General features: G+C 47.3%; 1 protein-coding gene across 3 annotated transcripts in view; it reads right to left on the bottom strand.

Moving 5' to 3' along the window:
- hecw2b (HECT, C2 and WW domain containing E3 ubiquitin protein ligase 2b) overlaps positions 1-24,547 on the bottom strand; it is a 35,052-nt gene that overhangs the window by 8,434 nt on the left and 2,071 nt on the right. The window contains exons 2-17 of one of the 3 annotated variants that reach the window (XM_076049411.1): positions 14,793-15,883; positions 9,781-9,888; positions 9,558-9,652; positions 8,467-8,542; positions 7,582-7,751; positions 7,344-7,486; positions 6,025-6,125; positions 4,675-5,187; positions 4,021-4,310; positions 3,788-3,917; positions 2,703-2,867; positions 2,502-2,612; positions 1,714-1,864; positions 1,534-1,637; positions 1,312-1,436; positions 537-722 (exon numbers count right to left, since the gene is read on the bottom strand). In XM_076049411.1, the coding sequence (XP_075905526.1) occupies positions 537-722; positions 1,312-1,436; positions 1,534-1,637; positions 1,714-1,864; positions 2,502-2,612; positions 2,703-2,867; positions 3,788-3,917; positions 4,021-4,310; positions 4,675-5,187; positions 6,025-6,125; positions 7,344-7,486; positions 7,582-7,751; positions 8,467-8,542; positions 9,558-9,652; positions 9,781-9,888; positions 14,793-15,198 (2,874 nt within the window). In that variant the 5' untranslated portion in view covers positions 15,199-15,883. The remainder of the gene's footprint in view (positions 1-536; positions 723-1,311; positions 1,437-1,533; positions 1,638-1,713; positions 1,865-2,501; positions 2,613-2,702; positions 2,868-3,787; positions 3,918-4,020; positions 4,311-4,674; positions 5,188-6,024; positions 6,126-7,343; positions 7,487-7,581; positions 7,752-8,466; positions 8,543-9,557; positions 9,653-9,780; positions 9,889-14,792; positions 15,884-24,547) is intronic. The other 2 variants (XM_076049412.1, XM_076049414.1) reach the window with 2 other exon arrangements.

The raw sequence follows: 24,547 nt of genomic DNA, 5'->3' as shown, positions 1-24,547 counted from the left end.
ATGCTTTGGATTATAACAATGAAACAGGTACAGGAGTGAAACGGCTCAGACTCATTGGGCTTCTTTGAGAAGTTAAACTAATACATTTAAGCCACTAAAACCAATTTTTCCCGGTTCGGGACTGAGATAAAAACAACGGAGAATTTGACATTTCAATCAAGGAATAGCAATTTGTTTTGCTCTTGTACAGTAAAAGTTGAAAATTCATCGAAAATTCCTGGAGGTCTGATGAATTTGCTAAGCACTGCATGTGTCTGACATTCCAGAATGACAGTCGAAAAAAAAAGAGAATTGTGTGTTGAATTGAACATTAATTGATTAGACATTGCAGTCAAGCGTGATCAATATAAATACATCAACAATTTGAAACTAATTGTTCTGAAAAACGATTTAGACTTGAGGCTAACTAGCGCTTCCACTACTGAACAAATATTCTGATTAATTCTGCTGCATTCTGACGGCAGCCCAAAACCTTCAACTTTAAACTCTTCCAAGCCAAAGCTGGACTCTTGTGTCGTTCCCCAGGCTGCACCTACCTTGCCAGTGTGGTCGTGCTTCATCTCCCAGCCGCGTGGCAGCTCCAGCTGCTTGTTGGCGAACATGTTGAGGAAGGCCACCAGGTCCCTGTTGTGCTGGTAGCGCTCAAAGTGGTGCGCGTCCCGGCGCACCTTGCTGATCATGTGCTTCAGACAGGTGTTGGTGGTGAACATGCGGTAGGCACTCTAGGAGGGGGGAGACGGCACAGACACGTTATCGCGATGATGTGTAGAGTTGGAACCATTAACTGACTTGAGTCCATGAAAGAAAGTAAATAAAAATTAGTAAAACTTTTGCAGCTCCAGAGTGTAAAATTTGCCATGATGTATGATTTTGGTATTGGTAAAAGCTTAATATATTTCCTATAAAGACATTAATAAAAGGTTCTTCTATATACATTATGTATATACTTCATTATATTACTGGAAAACCCAGCTTGTATTTTGGGTGAACGCTTGCATCCTCAAATACACCAACGAAGAAGAAGGTGGATGAGGCATCCAGGTTTGTGTGCAAATGCCACCACTGTAGTTCACTGGCGAGCTTGGGAGAGGGAGGGCGAGCGAAAGAGCGCTGCAATCTAAAATGTAACTGTTTCTTCTCAAACTCAGCAAATATGACACACTGCACCTTTAAAGCTTTGTTTCGTTCTTTCACTTCAGGCAGTTATGCCATACAGACACATGAGGTGATTTTAGTTGAAAACGTCCTCATTTAGTGAATGAAGACGTCTCCATTGCAATACGGAAGTGAGAATAATGATGGGGACTGTACAGGGTTGGAATGCAGCACAGTGAAGAAGTCGGGGCTGGTGAGGAACTTGGCGCTGGGCGACTGGAGCAGCAGCGTGAGGCGGGACCTGGAGCTGGGCTGGGCCACCGCCGGGTCCCTCCGCAGCTCTACACACACACACACACACACACACACAGAGAAACACGCTCGGTCAAATGAAACGCTCGGCTAAGATCACCAGGATGCTGGCGTGACGGTGACTACCTGGGATGGAGGGGTGCAGATCAGTCTCGTCCGGAGGGATCTCATTGGATGGCTGCTCCTCGGGCCTGCTGTCATTGGTTATGGTCCGGCGAATGCTCTGGTACCTGCGGAAGGCATCGGCACGTGTTTGTCGGGGTACTCTGGCACTGGCGGAACTCTCCCGCGTGACCCCCTCCTGACCTGCGGTTCAGCTGCTCCATCTGCTGGATGGAGTTGGACCTCTGCAGGGTCTGCGGGGCGGGCGGCGCCGTAGGCCGCTGCCAGGTGGTGGTCCGGTTCACGTGGTCCACGTAGAAGATCCGGCCGTGGCTGTCAATGCGGGCCTCCCAGTCTGCGGGACACAAGGACAAGTCATGATTCCGGCGAGAGATTTTGGAGAGCTCGCGACGCCCGTCGTGACATCACAGAGGGCTCTCATCTCATGTTGGGTAAAAGAAGCAAAGCACGGACTTGCGCAGTTTCTTGTCATTGTAAAAAAAAAAACAACAGTCAGTGAAGTCATGTGAGAGGGTTGCACAAACTGAAGTAATTCTAAGATCAAACTCCAGGGGGCGCCTGGAGACAAACCTGCATCCAAAGCGGTGCCACTCAACTGGAGAGGACCCACATTTGACCCAAATTTTAAAATATATGCAAACGCAAGCAGACTTTTGATGATGTCTAGTAAATAAACAAAATATTAAAATTAATTGAATTGAATTGTGTGTCCTGCAAAATAAATGCTTTCTCTATAACTATATTTAAAGAGGGAAACTGCCCACAAAGCGCCAACCCAATCAAAACCGCTCCCCGACCCACTTTTGGTTGCGACCCACCAGTTTAGAAACGCTGATCGATAGGCACCAACCATGATTAAATAAACACACAATAAACACTTCAACAAAATCAACATTCTCTTTTTTTTTTTTTAGAACTTTCACTATAAAGTTCAAACACACACACACACACACACACACACACACACTCACTGGGTGGCAGCGGCTCATCCACTCTCTGGTAGCGGCTGATGTCGTGCCGGGCCGACTGCAGGGGGCGCACTGGTGACTGGTGGCTGTTGACCTGAGCCGTGGCACCTGCTGCTGGCAAACGCAGAGGGGGAAGATGAAGGAGCTCTGACGTGTTTCCAGCCATGAATGAAAAGCAAGAACTAATCAATATTTGTGCCCCACCCGTCTCTCTGTCCGTCCCCGCAGCCTCCCTCGAATGCTCCCTGGCCACTTCCTGGTTCGGGGCCACGCCCCCGGACGCCTGCAGGGACTGCCGTCTCCTCCACACCTCCAGCTCCTCCTCCTCCTGCTGCGGCGGCACCGCAGAGCCTCCGCTGGCCATCGCTGCTGAAATTAGCAATTAGCCAAGATGATGTATTCAAACAAATCTCATAAAGAAACATCCATCCATCCATCCATCCATCCATCCATCCATCCATCCATCCATCCATCCATCCATCCATCCACCCATCCACTTTCAATAGCCGCTTCCTCCTGCACTCAGGGTGTTGGGGGTCTGCTGGAGCCTCTCCCAGCGGTCATAGGGTGAAGGCAGGGTGACACCCTGGACCGGTGGCCAACACAGAAACACCGAAAAATGAAAAAAAACTCTCAAATATGGCTAAAAGGTTTTGACGCGCTCATGAGGTGCTTTTTCAGACGTATCCATATAGAGATAAATTGCAAAAGTGTCATGGAAACCCTTTTTTTCCCCACATTTACATTTACACGTCACAAGACGTGGCGTCCGGGGTCACGTGACCAGTTCACTTCAAGTGAAAATGTTGTGTTATGTTTGGATGGAGGAAAAGATGGAATATTGTTTTTACAAGAAATCAAAGAGAAAAATATAACAACCATTCTTGACAGCAAACAAATGTAAACAAACAAGAGCAAACGCAATCCTCGTAAAATCTCGTCCCGATTTACGGCGTATGCGCTTCATACCATTAAATGGAAACGCCTGCAAATCGCAATTGTATGTTGTCGAAATTTCTGAAATATCGCTTTTATTTTGCAAAGAAAATGTCATGGAAACACAGCAACCATTCACACTCACACCTACGGTCAATTTAGAGTTTCCAATTGACCTCACATGCATGTTGTTGGAGTGTGGGAGGAAGCTGGAGAACCTGGAGAGAACCCAGAAGACACAGGGAGAACATGCAAACCTTCTTGCTGTGAGGCGGCAGTGCGAACCACTGCACCACCACATCGCCCACCATAAAGAAACAAACAGGAAGGTGGAATTACAAAAGGAAACCTACCAGAGTCAGAAGTCCCTCCCACTGTGTCTGACCCCTCCCCGCCCGCCGCCGGCCCATTGGCCTCGCTGCTCGATGACTCCGCCCCTTCCTCCTCCGCCTTAGGAGCCACTTCGTTTTTGGCCTCCACCTCCTGGATGGGGGGGGGGGGGGTGGAGAAAAACATTTTGAGAGACTGAAACAAAAAGCTTTCGGGGGTGGGGGGGTGACATCTTGCCGGAGCACAGCGCCCCCACCTGGATGGGCGACAGAGGGCCGAGTGACGACTGGCAGGCTGCTTCCCGATTGGCTGCCCGGATGCTGCTCTGCTCCAGACAGCTGCAGCCCGCCGTGGACTCCACCTGCCCAGCGTCTGCTGCTGCTGCTGCTGCTTCTGTTGCTGTTGAGGCTCCAGCGACCTCCCCGCTCCCTGACTCCGCCCCCTGACTCTGGTCACCAGCCGCTGCTCCTTCAGCGCCGAGCTCAGCAGAGGAACCCGCCTCCGAGCGGGCTCCGCCCTCTGCCTGCGGAGGCTCCGTACTGGCACCTGTTGCGGAGGCGTATGGAGGTAAAGAAGACGCACTGTATATGTATGCGTGTATATATCTACGTATATATATATATATATATACGTATATATATATATATATATACACTACCAGTCAAAAGTTGGACACATTCAGTTTCTCACTGAAGGCATCAAAACTACGTATGAACACACAGTGAAATTATGTAGCAAACTATAAAAGTGTAAAATAACCCAAACACGTTTTATATTTAACTTCTTCACAATAGCCACCTTTCATGAAAAGCATATAAGTGCAAATTCACAAAGGAAAACCTAAACGTTTGTTCAAAGAGACATAGGAAACATGAGAAACAACATGAGCGGTCATTTTCCCTCTACAGACCTTGGGTGTTCTGTTTAGCTGAGGTCGCAGTCGTCAACCTCTTCGGCGATGCGGCGGCTGGCGGTGGCGTGCGCGTGTCCTGCGGCTGCGGCGGTGCCGCCTCCTCGTCTTCGTCGGAGTCGATGTGCAGCATGGCATTGAGCCGGGTGTCGGTGGGGAAGCTGGAACGCAGCTTGGGCAGGGCCCCCCCGGGACCCCGGGGGGCCTCCAGGGCGTCCAGGTAGTCGTTGAGCGACACCTGCCGGTGGGTGTGGCCTCCAGGCGCCGGCAGTGGTGGCGGCAGCTCGTCGTCGCCGCGGCCGGGCTCGTGCCACACGCTGTCGTCGTCGCCGTAGTAGCAGCAGGCGCCGTTGAGGACGGGGGAGCTGTCATCGGAGCCCGTGGGCGAGGCGCCGCATGCCAGCCGTGACGACGCCGGCGGTGGCTGCTGGAGGTCCTCGTCGTCGGAGGGGCTCCCAGGGTCGCCGTTGACCGCCGCGCCCAGGATGGTGCCCATGGCGTCCGGAGAAGCTTCTGGCGGCGGGTAGAAATAGTTGAGACCAGGGGAGGAGGAGATTATTAATATGATTATTTCTTTATTCACTTTATTCCATTGGCCACAGTGTCATATGACTCAGCGACTGCTCAGCCACGCTCAGTGACTGACTCGTTATTAAGACAAGATTATTTTGTTAACTCCATTGAATGCATGACTGTATTGTCATGCATTCAATCTATATTTCAGTCTTAAAAGTGCAGTGTGTAATATTTGGAGATTTTGAGAAGAAACAGCGACATCAAGCGGTCACATTTTAGATTGCAGCGCTCAGTCGCTAACCCTCCCCCTCCCGAGCATGGCAGTGAACTACGTTGCACACACAAACCTGGTGACCTTGTTTGTTTTCTTATTTGAGGATGTGAGCGTTCACCCTAATTACGAACACGTTGTCAGGCAGCTGAATTGTCCATAACAGGCTTCCTTAGGAATATGGTGGTGCAAGGTGGCAGCTAACTGGGAGCAAGACCCTCGCTATATGTATGTTCTCATATATAAATAAGAACCGTAGTAAAACCAAATGACTTTAAGACTTTCATTGTACTGCAAACATTCATTTTTATTCATGTATTTATGGGCAGCGTATAAAAGTAAATAAAGTTTTTTACCAATATAAAAATCGTACATCAGGCCAGATTCTACACACTGGACCTTGAATTCGTATTAGGTACCAGGGGCGAAAAACATCCAAATCATGTGACTCAGTGCCTCTGCATCTAATATCATCCACAGTATTGTTTTCCAGCGTCATTTTTTTCCTTCTTTACGTCTGGTGGAAAACGGAACCCGTCCATTTGAAGATGGAGAACACGCACCTTCTTGCCCAGTGGAGGTGATGTCGACCCTGAACAGGAGCTGCCCGCTCACGTGGTCCGTGGGCAGCCGGCGACACAGGCTGTAGCTGAGCGGCTGATCTCTGCACACACGCACACGCACACACACACACAAACACAGACACACGCACACACACACACACACACACACACACAGCATCTCTCAGACTATTAACGAGGTCAAACAGGTCACAGTTCGCAGGGGAGAGGGGTGAGGGGCCTGGGGAGGTGGGGGCCTGGGTTACTGGCACCAGCCAGAGTTCAATACGCAATCGATGGCTAAACAATGAGCTGATTGGCGCCTGTTGATCGGGATCGACTGCAGCGTATAGAGGTTGTTTGGGTCAATTGTGAACACACTATTGTTGTTTTTGCTTTGAAAGAAAGCAGGTGATTTACCGTAATTTTTTTTATTTCCAAATTTTGTTATATTAATTTCATGCAAAAACAGCCACAGATGTAAAAAACAAAAAAAAAAAACAACAAAACCCAGCATTGTAGTTCTCAGAAAATGCATTGAAAATTCCTCAACTTTTTGTCCAGGTAGCATTTTTCTCTTCCACATGCAGAAATGCCAAAGGCAAATCTGTAGTGTACGCTGCATACAGACAATAAGTAGCAGAGAAGGAGGTGACGCCATCGGTTGTGCGCTGCCCCGTCTCCTGCGATTCTGTTGTACGACTTGAGTCAAACAAATCTACACGCTTGCGGAAAACAAACACATTTGAAATGTGAAAGTAGCTGCGTCAAAAATTCAGTTTCATTCAACCGTGTGAAGTCATTGTTGATAACTATTGAGAATTCATTAATGTGATTATTGACTTCACATAGGTCAGTGCCATTAAAAATCCAATATCATAACTCAGGGCTAACAGAAGAATTTGCTATTTCAGGAGCGCGTAGTAAACTGGTTGCCCTTCATATGACTCAGTCAGTATTCATTGAGTATCTCTGTCAGGTTCAAAAAGGCTGGTGACCCCTGGTTTACACCATTAACAATGTCAATGAAAACCTCGCAATGCCTCAGCTCGAAGCGTTGCGTCATCGCATGCATAGTTAGCGTTGTTTCTGAGTTTTGGGAGAAAAAAACCCCGAGAATGAAGCCCAAGTTAAAAGGCTGCATTCCACAATGTTTTTTGGCAGTAGGAGAGCCTGTGAAAAACACCTTTTTTCCAAGCAATTTTATTTGGTGCAAATTTCCAGCCATTGTTGTGGTTGTGATAACACAACTGTAGTCAGTTCCATGTGTGTGTGTGTGTGTGTGTGTGTGTGTGTGTGTGTGAATGTTTGAACGGACTCACTCAGCCGTCGGCCCCTCCAGGAGTCTCTGCACAGGGATGATCAGCTGACCCAGGAACCGCTTGATGATTGGCCGGCTCTTGGCGAACTTATCCTTCACCTCGATCTCCAGCACGTCCGTCATCAGAGCCACGAAGGTGTATTTCTGCACCGGGAGAGAGAGTCCGTCCGAGGGTTACGGTGCTACAGCCGGCAATCTGATCCAATTTTGTTGTTTTTTTTCTGCGACTTTGTCCGGACCTCGCTGTGCCACACCGGGTTGGTGGTGTTGGCGATGATGGACGAGCGCCTCTCCTGGCCGTGGTGGGTGAACTTAGGCAGGCCGCTCCTCTTGCCGGGCTGGATGGACATCTTCAGGTACGGGTCGGGGTTGAAGAACATGCCCTTCTTCAGGCCCATCGCCCGGATGTCTGCAGACGACACAACGCAGTCGTCAGCATCTGCGGCTTCACATTACATTGCATTTGACCTGTAATTGTAATTGTTGAAACCATTTTTCCAAGTCTAAATATATTATTTGGTGAATTATTGCTATTCCCTGTTGTTTCTTTTACATTCTTACCTTCACGGTGGGGAATTATTGTTTGGTTGAAGCTACTGTTTTGATGATTCCCATTCTACATCATCATGACCAGTTGTAGCCATTATCACCTACTCAGAGGGAGGGCTAATTTGAGACAGATGGACCACACAAAAGAGATCCAATGTATTTTGTTGTATTTTTGTTTCCAAGTGTTTGTGATCATTTTTCTGACCATGTTTTCTTTACAGACTATAAGTTTGACGTTGTGAGAATCAATGCACTGTCACATCCGACTTTAGTTTACGTCTTGCTTTACGCCAAGGACAGCGCCATCTTGAGCTCACGGCCCACGTTTGGATGTAGATGTGTCTACACTTGGCTATGAAACTGTAGAATGAATTTTAAAGCTTTGACTGGCTGTGTTGACAGCAGGTGATTTTTAGCCTTTTTGCAACCAACTTTGGCGGCCCCTGCTGGCCAAACAGCAGGATGCAGAGTTTCGGTACTTCCACGTTAGCCTCCGTTTTGAAAGCGGAAGCTCAGTCTCCATCTTCATATATACAGTCAGAGATTTCACCACACCACGACATGAGTCCTCTCACCTGACAGAGTGAAGCTGACCAGTTTGCGGCAGTGCTCGGTCCCTGATTGGTCCTCTAGCTGGCCCTCACTTCCCACCTGATTGGAAAAGCAGCCAGTCAGAATGCTATGACTTGACTTTTAATTTATTTAATTAAAAAAAAAAAAAAAAAAAAAAAGTCAACTGGATGATAAGTGTAAAGGATGAAACGTCGAAAAGGGGACGTGGGAACGTTCTGATTCGAGCGGAGTGCCTTAAAAGTTTTATCGACTCAACTGGAGCAAACGTCTCCTTTCCTCAGATCACATCTTTCCTTCGCCGACTCTGTGTTTTCAGACCTCTTGAGTCGCACGGGACTTTTTGTGCATCTTTGTGACGACACGCTTGCTGCAGGGGACTTTGCGGCATTGCTAATTATGGTTTGCGCCGCCGAACGTCACTCTGACGTAACACCGCAGTACGCTACGTTATGTTAGGTGATCAGGTAGTTGCCTCCTGCACGCAGGGGCGTCAAACTCAAATACACGGTGGGCCACATTGATGCTAATTGGAAAAACTCTTCCTCCAGATGGAATCGTGAAGCTTTTCATATGGACCCAAACAAGTTTGGCTTCAACACTGAATACGCAACAAGCAAAGCTTAACATGATGCAATACATTTAAACTTAATATTGCACACACACAAAATCGAATTTCAAATAAATAAAAAAAAACCTCATCAAAATAAATAAAATATAAATAAAAAGCATATGGCTCTTTTTTATTTGCAGCCTTCTGATTTAAATTTCAACTGCAAACCTTGTCCACGGGATAATAATACATTTAGAAATAAAACAACAACAATAAACCAATTAAGTCACAATAATAATATCCCTCAATTGAACGTCCTGTCTTGATTGACGCGTCAAAATACCAGCAGAGCATTCTGGGATTTAATGGGCCAAATATAATTACACCGCGGGCCTAATTTGGGCTGCGGGCCAGAGTTTGAGACCAACGTCCTACACAGTGCTAGCATTCATGGCTCTTTATAAAAGCTGTGGCTAAACGGAGCCACTTTAGGATGCGGCGGAGGACTTCCTGTGAAGCACCGGCGATGGAAAACAAACCCACCGGCACTCCGGGGTTCTTGACGGTGATACAAGGCGTCGTCGCTCTCAGCGCTCCGCTCACTCCGTGGTAGTATTTAAAGCAGATCTTGGTCTCTGCTGTGGTTGGTGGAAAGAAAAAACACACACACACACACACACACACACACACACACACACATTGGTGAGGTCCAATGGGGTCATTTTTTCCCCCTCAGGTCCTCGGACTTGTGAAGTGGACAACTCACGCTCCATGAAGTAGGGTCCTGGCTCCAGCCGCCACACGATCTGGCCCCGCTGGGTGCCGTTCACGCCGCGGTTCTTCGAGTCCCAGACGTTGGCAACGCACGTCTCGTCTGCGAAAACACAGACACCGACACATTGTTCAGAAAGCGCAAGATGTTATTACGAGGACTTGGATGGCAGACGTCAAGACGCTGAACCAGCAGATGAAACTTTACACACATCAGCGTTCTGAAGAAGAAGAAGAAAAAAAAAAAGAGGAAACTGTCTCGTTGTTGGAAATAGCACAAACAAAGACCAGGAAGGAGAAAAAGTGGGACAAAAAGACGGATTGGAGGAGTTTTCTAGTCAGAAACATTAACTAGAACATGGCTTAATCCTTCCGGAGAATACATGGAGACATTGCTGGAAAGTGTGAGAAAACCACTGACGACAAGCTGTCACGCGAAAGGGAAATATTTCACCTAAAAAAAAATTATAAAACAGCTTTGTTTCTGCACACAACCAAACTGGTTAAATGGTAAATCTTTAACCACCTTCAATCAATTATTCATTGTGCTGTAACTACAGTGACGCTGATAAAGGCCATGTTGTGTGTTGTTGCGCGTATGTTTGTGCGATCCTCGGCTTCGTTTATTATTTATTACTGCTCCGTTTTCCGCGCAGGCGGAACTTTGATCTGGCGGCGTCTTGGTTCTGACCCGAACTGAACTTCACTCAACAGCTCTCGGCACTTTGAGGTTGCGGGACGTCGCAGACAGCACTGCATCACGTGCTAACCCGTTTTTTTTTTTTTTTTTTTCACGTTATAACTTTGGATCGCTGAGTCATAGAAACGTGTTTTTTCAGGGATTCTTGCACAATGACTCGGCAATAAAAGGTATTTTGTTGCCTTTTATTGCCGAATGATTTTGTCCATTTATTTTGTGGTCGAAGTCTCCCGGGACACTTTCTGTTTAGAGTCGATCAGCCAGTCCATTTCTATTTAGAAAATTAGCGTTTGCTCCAAAAAAATACTACCAACGTTGGAGGAAAAAATATTTTGACTTGGAAGAAGCTCTGCAGATTATTCTGGAACGTGAAAGCGGAAACGTTTTTTTTGTATATACAATGCAATATTTCTTGAGTATTTATGTGTTAGCCCCCTTTCAATGTTTCAATAGTTCTGTGTAATGATTTTCTTTTGTCTTTTGTTCCGATGGTCACAAAACTTCTGATGCCTTCATCCAACTTCACTGCAAAATCTATAATCTGACAGCCCAGGTTGTTGGGACTGGATTGGTTATTATTATATGAGCACTTTTACAAAAGTGGACCAGGGGAAGGAAACATAGCCGAGAACCCGAGAGGGTCAATGTGTTCTCTTGGTGATTGTCACCAATTCTAACCGCGTGTGTCCTGAAACAAGGGTCCAAACCAGGAGGAAAAACAACTATTTGGGTTGTGCGTTGGATGGAAGTAGGAGGGGAGAAGTGTCAGAGTCAGATGCTAAAGGGATCTCACGCTCATAAACCAAACTCCGCGTCTCAACCATCAAACATTAATGTGTCCGTCCGCTGACAAACGGGCGCTGTCCTCGTCCATCAGCGCCGCCGTCCGTCAAAAGGTGCGACAACGCTGCTGCTGCTGCGGCTGTCACACCGGGTCGCCGTCAATCAACCCTCAGTCTGTTGTCGATGACGGGAAATAAGCACCGCTCACGGACACGGCCGTCAGGGTGGGAGGCGGGGGAGGGGAGGGACAGCGCAGCAGAGGCCCGTCACACACAGGTCAGACAGGGCGCTGGAGCTCCGGCGGCAGCCAGGCAGGAAACAGAGCTCCTCTCAGGGGAGAGGAACCCCCCCCCCACCTCTTCACTGTGGGTCAATACCACTATCTGCACAAAAAGACGGACGGAGCCAAAGCGGAAGTGCCTCGAACCAGCATTCTATCGTTTGGCCAGCAGGGAACGCCAGGAGTGGTTGCAAAAAGACAAAAGAAATGACTGGCTGTCAATGCAGGAGAGAAGCCATGAATTCATACTTTTACAGACTGGTTACATTTCTTCTGGTTGTTGGTTTAAAACAAGAGGTGGGCAAACTATTTGACTGGTGGGGCCACAATGGGTCCTTAAATTTGACAGAGTGGGGGGTGTTTTGGTGAGCCACCCCATAGGAGGAAAAAATAGATCATGGGATGTGTAGGAAAAAAATGTTGCTTTAATGTCCATTGAAAATGAACCAAAAGTGTGAGAACAAAATCAGTGTCTTTGAAGCCCCGCGGTATTTAGCTCTTTATTGAAATGACTTTGAAAACACTGAAAAAATTGATGAAATGCAGCTATTTTATTCCTTACTCATTATTAATATTATTTAATCATGATATTATTTAATGATATTAAGTTTGGCAGGCCGGATTAAAAAGCTTAACGGGCTGCATCTGGCCCCCGGGCCGCATGTTTCCCGTGCCTGGTTTAAAACCAGCTACAAGGTGCCAATGCTCATTTCGTCCGAAGTTTGAGTTAAAACAGTTCTAAAGTTGAGGCCTGCGGCTCACCAGTGGCCGGCCGGGTTTTCATTAAGTGGAATCTTCGAGTTCCAAACCCAATGGTGCAACTCTATCCGCTCGGTCCGCTCAAGGTTTCTGCTTTTTAAATGGCAGTTTTCCCACAACCCCTGTGTGCCAGTTCTCAGCAGGAACAGGAGGCTCGAGGACCGTCTTGTCTGCTCAACATGTGACGTGCCTTCAGATATCACTCTGTTATGACACGGTGCCACACAGCTAAAGCTGAAGTGAATGAACATCCGCTGAGTTCCGCCGCATGCCGGATCCTCTGGGAGCTTCAAAGGCTTGAGCCTAACCACACTGTGTTATTTACCCTCTGACCTTTGTCACTGCTCCTTGGGGACTAATAAAGTGTATTTTGGAAATGAATGGAATCAACCTGGAGCTGCACAATCTTGGCTGATCCTCTCACGGCGAATTTACTTTAAAGATGTTATCCAATCTGCACGCTAACGCGCTCAATTTGGCAAAAAATTTAGCTTTTGTGAGGTCACAAATGGTTGGAAAGGTCAACCAGGAGTGTCTGAAGCGGGAAGCTGAGTGGCGGGGTGTTTCTTCGTTAGCAAGCTAAATGTACCGTTTTCTCGGAGAACCGTGGACTTTCTTTTTTGATTCATAGCGGTTTGGCAGTAAAGCCTGGGATGAAAATGAAGATTTAAAACGAGCTATGAAACATTCAAGGTTACATTGTTTGACGTGAAACACAGCCTTAAAATTTGTAGGTTTTAGAGTTTGGGGTCAATGAAGGAGGAGGGCCCAGCGAAACAGAGCAGTGTTAGTGGAGAGGCTTATTTTTAAGCAGAAAGTAGGTTGATCTTAAGTCATTTTGCGACAGTCTCTCACACGGTGCAAAACGCCCTGCAATGCTTGCAGGAGCTGAGAATACACCCACGCCGCACCCAGAAGCAAGTCACTGATGAGTCCACACACACATGTACATTATTAAAGAGGAGGAGGGTTGCATTTTACGGCCAGTGGCATTCAGCAGTGTGTGTGTGTGTGTGTGTGTGTGTGTGTGTGTGTGTGTGTGTGTGTGTGTGTGTGTGTGTGTGTATGTGTGTGTGAAACCGTAATATGAGAGCTGCTTTTAAATGATATTGATGCTGAGTCAGCAGCATCACTTTCCCCAGGATGCCCCCCCCCCCACTTATCATCATCTTTGAAGACACACAAATGAACGTACACACACACACACACACACACACACACACACACACACACACACTATCCATTAGCTATATGGCAGCAGGCAGCTGATGTAATGCTCTAACCTTGAAAGAGGAGTTAGGAGTTGCAAACCTCTTAATAGTATTATTATAGTACAGAGAGAGAGACAGAGAGAGAGAGTGAGAGAGAGAGAGAGAGAGAGAGAGAGAGAGAGAGAGAGAGTGAGAGAGAGTGTGAGAGAGAGAAAGAGTGTGTGAGAGAGAGACAGCGAGAGAGCGAGAGAGCGAGAGAGAGAGAGAGAGAGAGAGAGAGAGAGAGAGAGAGACCAGACACCCGGTCAGACACACAGGAAGTGAGGGAGAAGGTAGGAAGAGGGTGATGGCCAATGACAGAGCAGAGTAGTGGGCATTTGTTTCAAACCATTAGTTTGGTGTCACTCTCTACTCCACTGGTTACAATAAATAGTGACAGCGTGCTGTGGTGCGAAAAGTTTTAAAGGATTCTAGATTTTATGGGGGACAGAACTGCTTTTGAGCTCTGACTCCCAGGACGAGTCAACACTGGAGCACTGCATTCCTCTAAAAACCCTCACACAGTTAGTGTCTCACCAGTCGGAAGAAACAAACACGAGGATGAAAATAGACTGGCGGTTGTAATCTAAAAATTTGAAATTAGCTTTCGACTAATCGGGGAGCTAAGCTAACTAACTGTTTCTGCTCTTTGTCTAGCTAAGCTAACCTTTTTCGACTAACTTGCCACTTGTGACGTGCATCTTGACATTCATTCATCTTCTATAGCCCCTTATTCCTATTCAGGGTCACGGGGGTCTGCTGGAGCCTCTCCCAGCTGTCTTAGGGCGAAGGCAGGGTGACACCCTGTATGCAGTGCACAACATCGCACGTATGCACGCAGCAGAGGAACGGCGGCGGCCGCAGTCAGACTCTTCAGTGAAGAAAAACTGGTCCTATTTTTCGCCAGTTGATAAAAACTTATTTATGACTTAGATTTCATTTTTATGGCACTTCAAACATTTTCTTTATCTGTTTTCGTGCCTATATGTGTCTTGTGATTTTTAACTTTTTATTACAAACCAAAAAGTGTATCGATATCGTTGTCAATATCGATATGACAATATCGACCCCAGAAATGATCGTATCGAACTTAACGAAAAATATGTTATCGCCCATCACTACTTTGTACTAACCGGGGCGCTAGGCTAACCTTTTTCTCTTGTGGTTGTCTTGTCGAAGACGAGGGAGAATTGGGTGTGTGTGTGTGTGTGTGTGTGTGGGGGGGGTTTGCTCACCGATGTGGTAGAGTCCGATCCAGTCGGTGGCGTCCACTTCCTCCTTGATGTCCCAGGAGATGACCAGGTGGCTGTGGCCCAGAATCAGCTGGTACGTTGAGGCGGTGAGCGACGAGCGGCTGTCTGACGTTACCAGGTCCGTGTCGCTATTGGCTCGCTGGAGCCCCACCCCTTGAGTCTCGGGCTGCTCTACCAGCATGATGCCTGCAGGGGACGACCCCGAGGTGGAGGCCTCCGCTGTGCCCTGCACTGACAGGCTACGCAGGTTCTCCGGCCCGATCGTGTACGGCCTGGAGTGCGGCGTGCGCCGCCGCACGGCGAGCAGGTGGTCCCGGGCGCTGCCATTGGCCGAGGAGGAGGAGGAGGAGGAGGATGACGGCGAGGAGGTGGCGGCGGCCATCGCCATTGCCAGGGTGGAGGAGGGGGCGGGGACGGGGGGCGGGGAGAAGCGAGGAGGGGATGACGAGAGCTGAGACGGGTGATGGTGGGGGTGGTGGGGGGCGTGGTGGTGATGGTGGTGGGAGTGGGAGTGGTGGTGGTGGTGATGGTGGTGGGCGTGATGGTGGGGGGAGGAGGGGGCGGAGGTGGTGGAGGGGGAGGATGAGTGGGGGCGGGGCCGGGGGGAGAGGACAGCCGTGGCGAGGGAGGGGCGAATGGTGGAGGCCTAGTGAGGGGGGGCAGAGAGAGAAAAAGATGGGAGTGGGGGTGGGGGGGACAGCACCACCACCTACAGGCCGCACTGGAAATGATGCGCCCTCGGTGCAAGCACCTCACAGCTCTCTTGTTGCAACCGGCGATTTCTCAGAATTCCCCGTCATCAACACACAGTCTCGCCAAGCGCTCCGGGTCCAGGATCGCCGTTCCGGAGCGCCGACGCATTTTCAAGCGTCACTCAAGCGTCAAGATGTTTCCTCTGGAGCGGGGAAAGCAACGTGGGAGGGTAGAAGCAGAAGGGGGGCAGGAGGAGAGGAGATCCAGGAACCCGTGTCCCCCGATCCGATCCGGTCCGGTCCGGTCCGGTTCGGTCCAGTCAGGGTCCGCGGGGGGTAGGGGAAATGGCGAGAGGAGGAGGGCGGTGAGGGGGTTGGGCACTAAAAGAAAGAGAATAATAGAATGTAAGAAGGTAGGTAGGTAAAGTAGGTAAGAAAGTAGCGGCGTTTCCATGACAGTTTTTCACAAAATAAAAGCACTATTTCGAGCACATAAGCCGTAATTACGTTTGCTCTTGGTTTTTTTACGTTTGTTTGCTGTCAAGAATGGTTGTTATATTTTGTCTTTGATGACTTGTAAGAAAACATTCCGTCTCCCCCTCCATCCAAATATAACGTGCCATTTTCACTTGAAGTGAACTGGTCACGTGACCCCCCCCTGTACGTCATGTCTGGCGATGTGTAAATGCGGGAAAAGCATTTCGATACGTCTGAAAAAGCACCTGAAGAGAGCGTCAAAACCTTTTAGCAATATTTGATTCCATTACCAGTTCTTTATTGTGATATCTGGGTTTTGCGCAATCCTAGTGTAGGGTGTATATATATATACACATATATATGTATAGATATATATATATGTGCGTATTTTATATATGTATATATATGTATATATATATATATGTATATATATATATATATATATATACATATATATATATATACATATATATATATACTACATACATATATATATATACTATACTAAGCATAAATCGCAAAATCACAACTGTGCTGTGTTGTGACCTGATGCCATCAGAATGAGGGCTTTTCAGCAATTTCCGACACTGAAGCATTCTTCATGAGTAAATATATACACATATTTCTGAAAGATTTGAACTCTCGTCAGTTTTTCCAGATATTCTCCATGTCTGTTGGCCGAACACTTTGTTTATAAAAGGGGGCTGCTTCAGTGCAAGTATGCGTTCCAAAGCCTTGAAAATCCAAACCACGCAAACACACCGAAACAAATGCGCGCACTTCTATCAATCTTCTCTGCCCCCCCCCACCCCCACCCCACCCCCCAACCTCCTTTCTTTGAGTTTCTCTCCTTGCTCTCCTGCTTTGACAAGTGTGCACGCCCTTTTGTTGCCACAGCGACAGATGATTACGCCACAACCATCTGTTTCCGCACTGTGAAGCGTCATCGAGCCGCCGCTCCCCTCCTTCCTCTTGCCCTCTCTTTCCTCCACGCCATCAGTCCGACTGAACGGATGTGCACGCAAGCACGCACACACGCACACACACACACACACACGTACTCCTACGCCTGTTGGGATGCCGAATTAGCCGCACAAGCAAAATGGATGGAAACACACAGGGAACACCAAAAGAGCCAAAGTATGACGGAGATATGCACATTTCTTCAAGATTATTTCTTTGTTGGAACATTGCCTACTGGTAATAAACTGTATGTTACTGAAAAGTCGCTTTACTTCCCTTTTAAATAGTGCCACTATTGCTAGGAACATGCATTGTGGGTTGAGCAGCAAATCTTTGCCAAAGGGCTTATTTTGCTTTTCAACTGACCCTTGCTTTGGGCTTTTTGTACCAGCAAGTGCCTGATTGGAGGCGATCTTAGTGCAGAGAGATACGGCGATGCAATTCTGTTGGGTGTCTAGCCTCAGCCTTCGAGACAGGACTGGGGGTCCTTGGGTAGGTGTTTCGGGCATACCCAACCAAAAGAAGGCCTTGGGACAGACCCAGGACACTCTGAAGGGACAATGTCTCCTGGCTGGCCCCTTCGACCCACATAAGTGGAAGAGGACGAGGTACGAGATTCTGCAACCAGTGGCAACTCCGTATTTTAAACCAGTCTGGGACGCCCCCACCCCTCAAAGACTACCTCCAGAATTTGGGATTGGAGAGGATGGAATTAACTGCCAGCAAGTCCTGACTTCAACCGCATTTAAGATCTCCGGTGTGAGGCTGGTATGGCTACCAAGGCTCCCGTTTGTGAAACAAATTAATTGGTAAAGTTTGTCATCAAATCAGGCAGAATAGACTGTTTGGTATTGGCAGAGGGAATTTGCAACCCACATACTTAGCTCTGCTGCTCATCCCAGAACTGCAAAAACCTTACAAGTGCATGACAAGGGACATGACAGGCTTACCAATGGCATCAAGCCAAGAGACATTGGTAAAACAAAGAAGCAGTGTTCCAAACACAAGAAATATGGCACGCACTATGGATTTCCACTACGTTTTCATCGCAATGAGAAGCTAGTACACAATACTAGTTCAAGAGAGCGCAGCAAACACTGCATATTCTGCCCGTTGCTCACCTGTCATTCATAGAACGCTGCCTGAAGTGGTCTTTGAATTTTGGGATTCCAATCAAAATCCAAGATCAGTCAGCCATCCTTCTTGTGTTTTTCTTGCCTGACTAACAGAAAAGGGGATGTGAGACTAATCCTGATTAGAAAAGAAATGCCTCAGCAGCAAAGTGAGCCTGTTAGAAGGGCCTCTGTGTTTCGGAATTTGACCCATGTTCCCATGTGATCCCCTTCATTGTGGCGAGCGAAACAAGTGCTGGCCACATTCCCCAATGGCCTCGGTGGAACAGAACTCTGGTTGCCATGGGGCACGAATTAACCGAGTGTCCAGTAGGTGTGCGTTTGTGCTGCCAATTCGCTCCCGTTTGACATGGAGCGCACCCTAACTCGAGGCACAATTTGTCTCTGTGTAAACTGATCGAAGAGGTGAACCCTGTGACTGACCTTCAGGAAATGCAATACAACCCAGTTTCACCTCCAGCAACTATGTGAACTGTGAATATCTTTAAGTTATTGCCTGGTCCCAGTGAGTGCCATGACTGAGGTCAACCATACTCTACTTTATTTGTCTGAAAAACAGAATGTCGAACCTCTTTTGCCTATTTCTGGGGAGTTCACGGGTGACAAATTACAGTCCAACTGCTGTAAATTTTGCACACCATGGGATTATCAATGCTTTAGTTTGTCCAATGGACAGATCAGGTCGTTAAACAGTTCCCTGGCGGAAACGACAACAGGGAGGTGGCGAGAATGTTAACACAGATTAGCATGTTAGCCGAGTGCTTAAAAAGATCCTGCAGGCTGCAGCAGAGAAACCCAGCCTGTCATTAACCAGTAAACTATGCAGGCACACAGCTGAGAATGTTTAATCTTAATAAGATGTTCTGAAGCCAATTGGAGTGTCGCACAATTAAAACGCAGGTGATTTGCATTAAAAAAAAAAAACAGTTAAAAATCTCTGCACCAGAGAGAAAAGGGATTTCTCTCGTGCTCTGTGTGTGACGTCTTCGTCACACACTCGTCGCAAGTTTTATTCCTCCCTCTTTCGCTCTCTCTGACACACACACACACACACACACACACACACACGCACGCACACTCACGCCCACACATCTGGACCGCTTTAAAAATAGCTCTGGGCAGAGTTAAGAATTTAAAGCCACTGGTGCATAAATAGCAGCCACGCCCCCCTCCACACACACAACAAAACTCTTGACTGTGAGTCTGTGGAAATCACGACGGCGACACACGGCCAGAGAACCACACGCACTGCAAACTCTGCGAGTCCAGCGTCGAGTTTTCCCGAGACCCCCTGCACAAACACAGAGCCGCCCTCTTGTTTTCATGAAAAACTAATTAAAAAAATGCATCAACCAACACACACACACACAGATTCACGCACAGGCACGTGAACTACTGGGAGGTAAGTGTCCTTGATCCAGCGGCGGGATTAAACGGAGAATACGAGGGGATTTACAGTTGACAGAATGCCTCCTCTAATCCGCCGAATCGGCCCGCAGCTTACACCCGCAGCTGGAGGCCGCCTGCCCTCCCAGCCCTCCACCCCCAGCGCCCTCTGGTCGACTGCCGGCCCACACCACCACCGTCCACATCTGGCTGCCAATTCAAACCATCATCGGCATAATGGATCCCCCCCTCAGCTCACCACCATCAGAACCCAGCAAGATTAGGGATCCGCCTCTTTTGAAAGGTTGCGCACAAGTCCCGCGCATCCATTGGATCCTGTTGTTGCCGCTGGTCTGCTCGGATGGTATTTACGCTCGACGGTAGAGCACGAGGCTTGTACATCCCTTTTGAAGCTTAGTCGCTGCGACTTTGAGTCGGCACTGAGAACGTGACAACACCTCTGCAACGCGTCTGTAATGAATTAAATAGGATCTCTCGACCACTCACTGTATCAGATTCCCGTTAAAGAGTTCCAGAGTGTATAATTTGGCTTGATTTATGCTTTCTATATGGGTAAAAGCTTAATATACAGCCCATAAATACATTAATAGAAGTAATTTGGTTTCTCTACCCATAGGACGGTTCTCATTTATACATAAAAATACAGATAGAGCAAAGGTCTTGCTCCCAGTTTGTTGCCATATTTCTAAGGAAGCCTGGTGGGGACAATCCAGGTCGCCTAACAGCTCATTTCATATTTAGGGTGAACGCATGCGTCTTCAAATAAACCATCAAAGAAGAAGGTGGACAAGGTACCCAGGTTAATGTGCGTAGGCCACTGTAGTTCACTGCCAAGCTCGGGAGAGGGAGGGTGAGTGAAAAAGCACTGCAATCTAAAATGTAACCACTTCATTTTTGCTGTTTCTTCTTCAAAACCTCCAAACATGACACGTTCAGCACAAATCAACAACATTGTGCTGATAAAATACTCGATTGACTCCCAAAAGTGGGTAAAAGCGTCTTACAGCTAACGTTGATATGGCTAAGGGCTAAAATGCAGGAAGGAATCATGGGTTTAGGAAATGGGCGGTCGCTGTAGCAACTGGCCGGATGAGGACATGAAGGAGGCGTCCCGCGGGAATTACATTCAAGCAATGCAGCCAGGCAAAAGTCACCAGTTGGATGGCACCGCCGGATGTACGGATGGATGATGTGTAACGTAAGAGCAGCGACATCCACCTGCTGGGGCCTTTCGTGGTCCGCCAAGACCAAATTTACATTTGCTGTGACACTGAAGGTCACATGTAAAGGCGGTTTCTATAAATACCTGACCCGTAGCAACCCCTCCCCGCCCCCCCCCCCCCCCCCCTCCCCGAAAACAGCCTCTCCCCTCGCCTTCCTCACGCTCTCACCGGGTGACCTTTGACCTCAGAGATTCTCAAGTCTGCCGAGGAGAACATTCCACATTAGGCACGGCGATAAAAAAACAAGAAAACCCAGCTTTCCATCGCCGAGCCGATCTTGAACACAAACCCACTATAAGCACCCATGAAAAAATGAAACAAAGGATCATTTCTAATAACTCGTTAGAAGACTTATATTTACAAAGGGACTATTTATTTAGGGCACTTGTGGAGAATCAGGAGTTCAACCACAAAGTGCACCACTGCAAACTAATCATCTTATTGTCGGCTCCAGCGTCTGTTAGCGCCGTTAGCTTCGTAGCTAGAGGCCGTTCTTCAGCACTAAAGTCTACCACTTTTCCTGCTTGCTCCACCTTAGAGAAGCTCTGTGCTGCAACACAATAAACACATTATGGAACTCAAATCTGTGTGATGTCAAAACCTCTCCCAAGCCTGGTTTGACCTTCCTGTCAGCGTTTCTGTGGCGATTTTTTTACTCTTTGTCCAACGTCGGTGCAATGTACCTTCGCTGGAGAGAATGAAGATCAGAGAATCAGGTACAATGCGGAGCCTTTCAATACTCGCCGTGAGTTCCGCGCCAGACACTGCAGCGAGAGGCACTTGTGTTCCGCATTAGAGTGACATAACACAGCGGATGCATCCTAACACAATTGTGCGGTACGAGTCTTTAACTTTAATTGAGTTCTGAGCAGACGAATGGATGGTGGGCCCAGTTACTGGAGCCAATTAAACACATGATGCGACTCTGGAAGAGCTCAATCATGCCAAAGAAGAAATTTTCCGAGCGGGACAATGAAACGGCTTCCGCCAATTAAGTTACCGCGTCGACTTCCAGAGCTGCGTGCGTTTCCGCTCAGTCCAGCTTTGAGTCAGCAGAAAGTGCATAAACGGCAAAGACATAGAGTCGACTCATTAGGGAGCAGCCCATCCCTGTTAACCACGCCCACCGTCGCCCCCCCATGGGACGACAAGCCCACTTGCAGTCATTAGAGACGGTCTGATCAATCAATGGACCTCCAATACTGGCTGGAGATAGTTAGGACTTTGGTGTGCGACCTCTTCAAGGATACTGAGGAGAGGAAAAGTTCATAAACATAAAACAGGCACTCATTCAAACTGTCCAGCATTCTCAGTCTCAACAGACGGCAAAAATCCTGATCACTCCAAATTTGTCAGAAGTTCTAATTCGTCCTGACTTTTGTTTGAATGGTCTGATTCTTCTCGGTTGGCTTGATGACCGTCTATGATCGGTTCATCCAAGAGAGCGCTTAAATTTGGAGGATGATCATTTCCTTGACCGTCTCTCACAATTATTTCCACGATTTCCTGCGTGTTCAACACCTTTAAGTGCAACTCCCTCAGACAAAACAAGCTTCAAGTCTTCAAGTGTTCCTTCTAATAGAGACTTTTGGACTGAAATAGACACCAAACCTGAAAACAGAGCCGGCAACCAACAACCATATGACGACGCACATCCGCCTGAAAAGCCAGTCAGTGTTTTTTTTTTTTTCTGTCTTTCATCCCACGCTGGAGCCAAAGACTGACCGGGATGGGAAACGGGCCAAGCACTCGCAAGTGTTGTGCTGTGAAAGATTCTTGTGGGGCGGGACGGGAGGTAGATGTTAGCGCTGTGTGTCAGAAAAGGGGGGGAAAGGAGCTGGTATTCCAGGCGGACTACCAGCTGAATATATGTTTATGATTTCTATCAAATATCGCAGCAAAGATAATTAGAGTCAGCCAAAAAAATATGGGAGATGGTTAACATCTTCAATGAAGACATTATAAAAAGCTACAGAATGGAAGACTCAGTTTCTTGTTACAGTTAAAGTCATGTACAACAATCTACAGATAAAGATGGAACCTAATTTTGTTACGTCTTACATTGAAGCTTACATTCAACAGCATGGACTGACGTCCATTAGTGAATTACGCAAGGGTTAAAGCTTAAAAGCCTCACCAGACAAGATTAGGGGGTGAAAAAACCCAGAAAAAAACCCAACATTTTGTCCTAATTAAATCAAAGTTGGAGACTGAGCCAGTCCCTGAAGAGATGCCAAAACTCTGTCCTATTTGCCCAAATACCACTGTGCTGCTGGAGCCTCCTTCCCTCCTCCGACCTGCAGGGATGAGACGGAGGGCAGAGTGACGCTGCCCAGATCCAGGCCTCCACTGCTCACTTGATTACATACCGTGTGAAGAGTTTGGGTAAACTTGTGCGTGCTCAGTTTATATCTGGACGCGTCTGTTTTGGAAGGGGAAAAAAAAAAAAAAAAAAAAAAAAAAAAATCTTTTTAAATCATAAAACCAGACGCCCGAGATTGGGTTCGCTGCTACCAGGCGCTCGCAACGTGTCCTGAAATAGCTGCGGCATGATTGGAGAACAATGAGGCGGTCCCATCAGAGGCGACAGCTTCCTGCCCCATCCAACACACACACACACACACTGCATTCCTACGTGTCCGCTTGTGTGTGTGTGTGTGTGTGTGTGTGTGTGTGTGTGTGTGTGCCCACCCGCCCTCGCCAGTGTTTTCTCTCTTGCTCGCTCGCTCGGTGCACTACTTGCACGCTCGCTAACCTCAAGCCGACCAGAGCTCCAAATCCGACGTGACAGAGCCTCAGCAAGCCCATAGGAAAAAGCCACTGGTTGGCATTTCAAAACAAAGGCTGGAGGCTTTTGACTGGGAGAAGAGTTTGAAGTTTTCAAAAGGGTAGCTGGATATATATAAACATGTGTATATAAAGCTGCGTGAATATTTCAATACCAAATTTATTCAGGCACCATGAAATTTATACAAGTTGTCTTTGGCCTCTACAATTCCAAGAGGTGCTCAAAGTGGTGGCCACTGGCTTCCAGACATTTCTGTGTACAGTGAGCTACTGCTGGGGGGTGGAGGGGGGGTAACGTTTATTACTGCAACATTTGTTGATGCTACATTCATGAGGGTAGCGCTACCTGTTGGGAAAACAAAAACATCGTACAGCAGTACAGTGTTATCGTGATTTGTAATATTTGTAATATTTATGCAAGTTTTTCTTTTCCAGACGTGTGTAAGCATTATTTTAGCTGACTCTGAATATATATATATATATTTATACTTTATTTTGGTTCCTTAAGAAATAGATGATGTTTGGTGCTATGGGGCTACTGACGAAGCTGTCAGTTGATTAGCTTGACGCTGATGAAGTTACTGTTCCAGTCAGAGCCACAGTTGGAGCCAGACTTGGCAACGTTTTACATGCCCTTAGGTAACCCTCTGCTGTCAGCGACACCCTATACAATATAATATAAACTTTAGCTGGTACATGAAAACTCTAGGACAACTGAGCAGTCATCTGCTGGGAACTTCCCTAAACACTAAAACCTCTTAACATATTTAAATGGTTGCACTTCAGTCAAGACAGATCTACTAAATGTGGTATTTTTTTTTCACACTAGCTATCATGCTCCTGCATTTCTGGCAGATTTTAATAAGGCATTAATGCTGTTCTGTTTGGTTTGGTGTCATTTTTACTGTTTGTTTGCAGTTCACTTTTTAAAAGCTTTCACTTTTTTTGAAGTTTGGTTTCAACACGACCCCTTCTGACATTAGTGCATCGCACAATAAGTAAACAAGTCATAAAAGTATGTATAGGATAGAACAGCTGACAAGGTGGGAGTGGCT

This window comes from Nelusetta ayraudi, unplaced genomic scaffold, assembly GCF_046127955.1.
Source record: "Nelusetta ayraudi isolate G7.1 ecotype Tasmania unplaced genomic scaffold, CSIRO-AGI_Nayr_v1 ptg000114l, whole genome shotgun sequence".
Lineage (NCBI taxonomy): Eukaryota > Metazoa > Chordata > Actinopteri > Tetraodontiformes > Monacanthidae > Nelusetta > Nelusetta ayraudi.
Note: the sequence above shows the minus strand (reverse complement) of the source record. Positions and strands in the feature narration are given on the sequence as shown.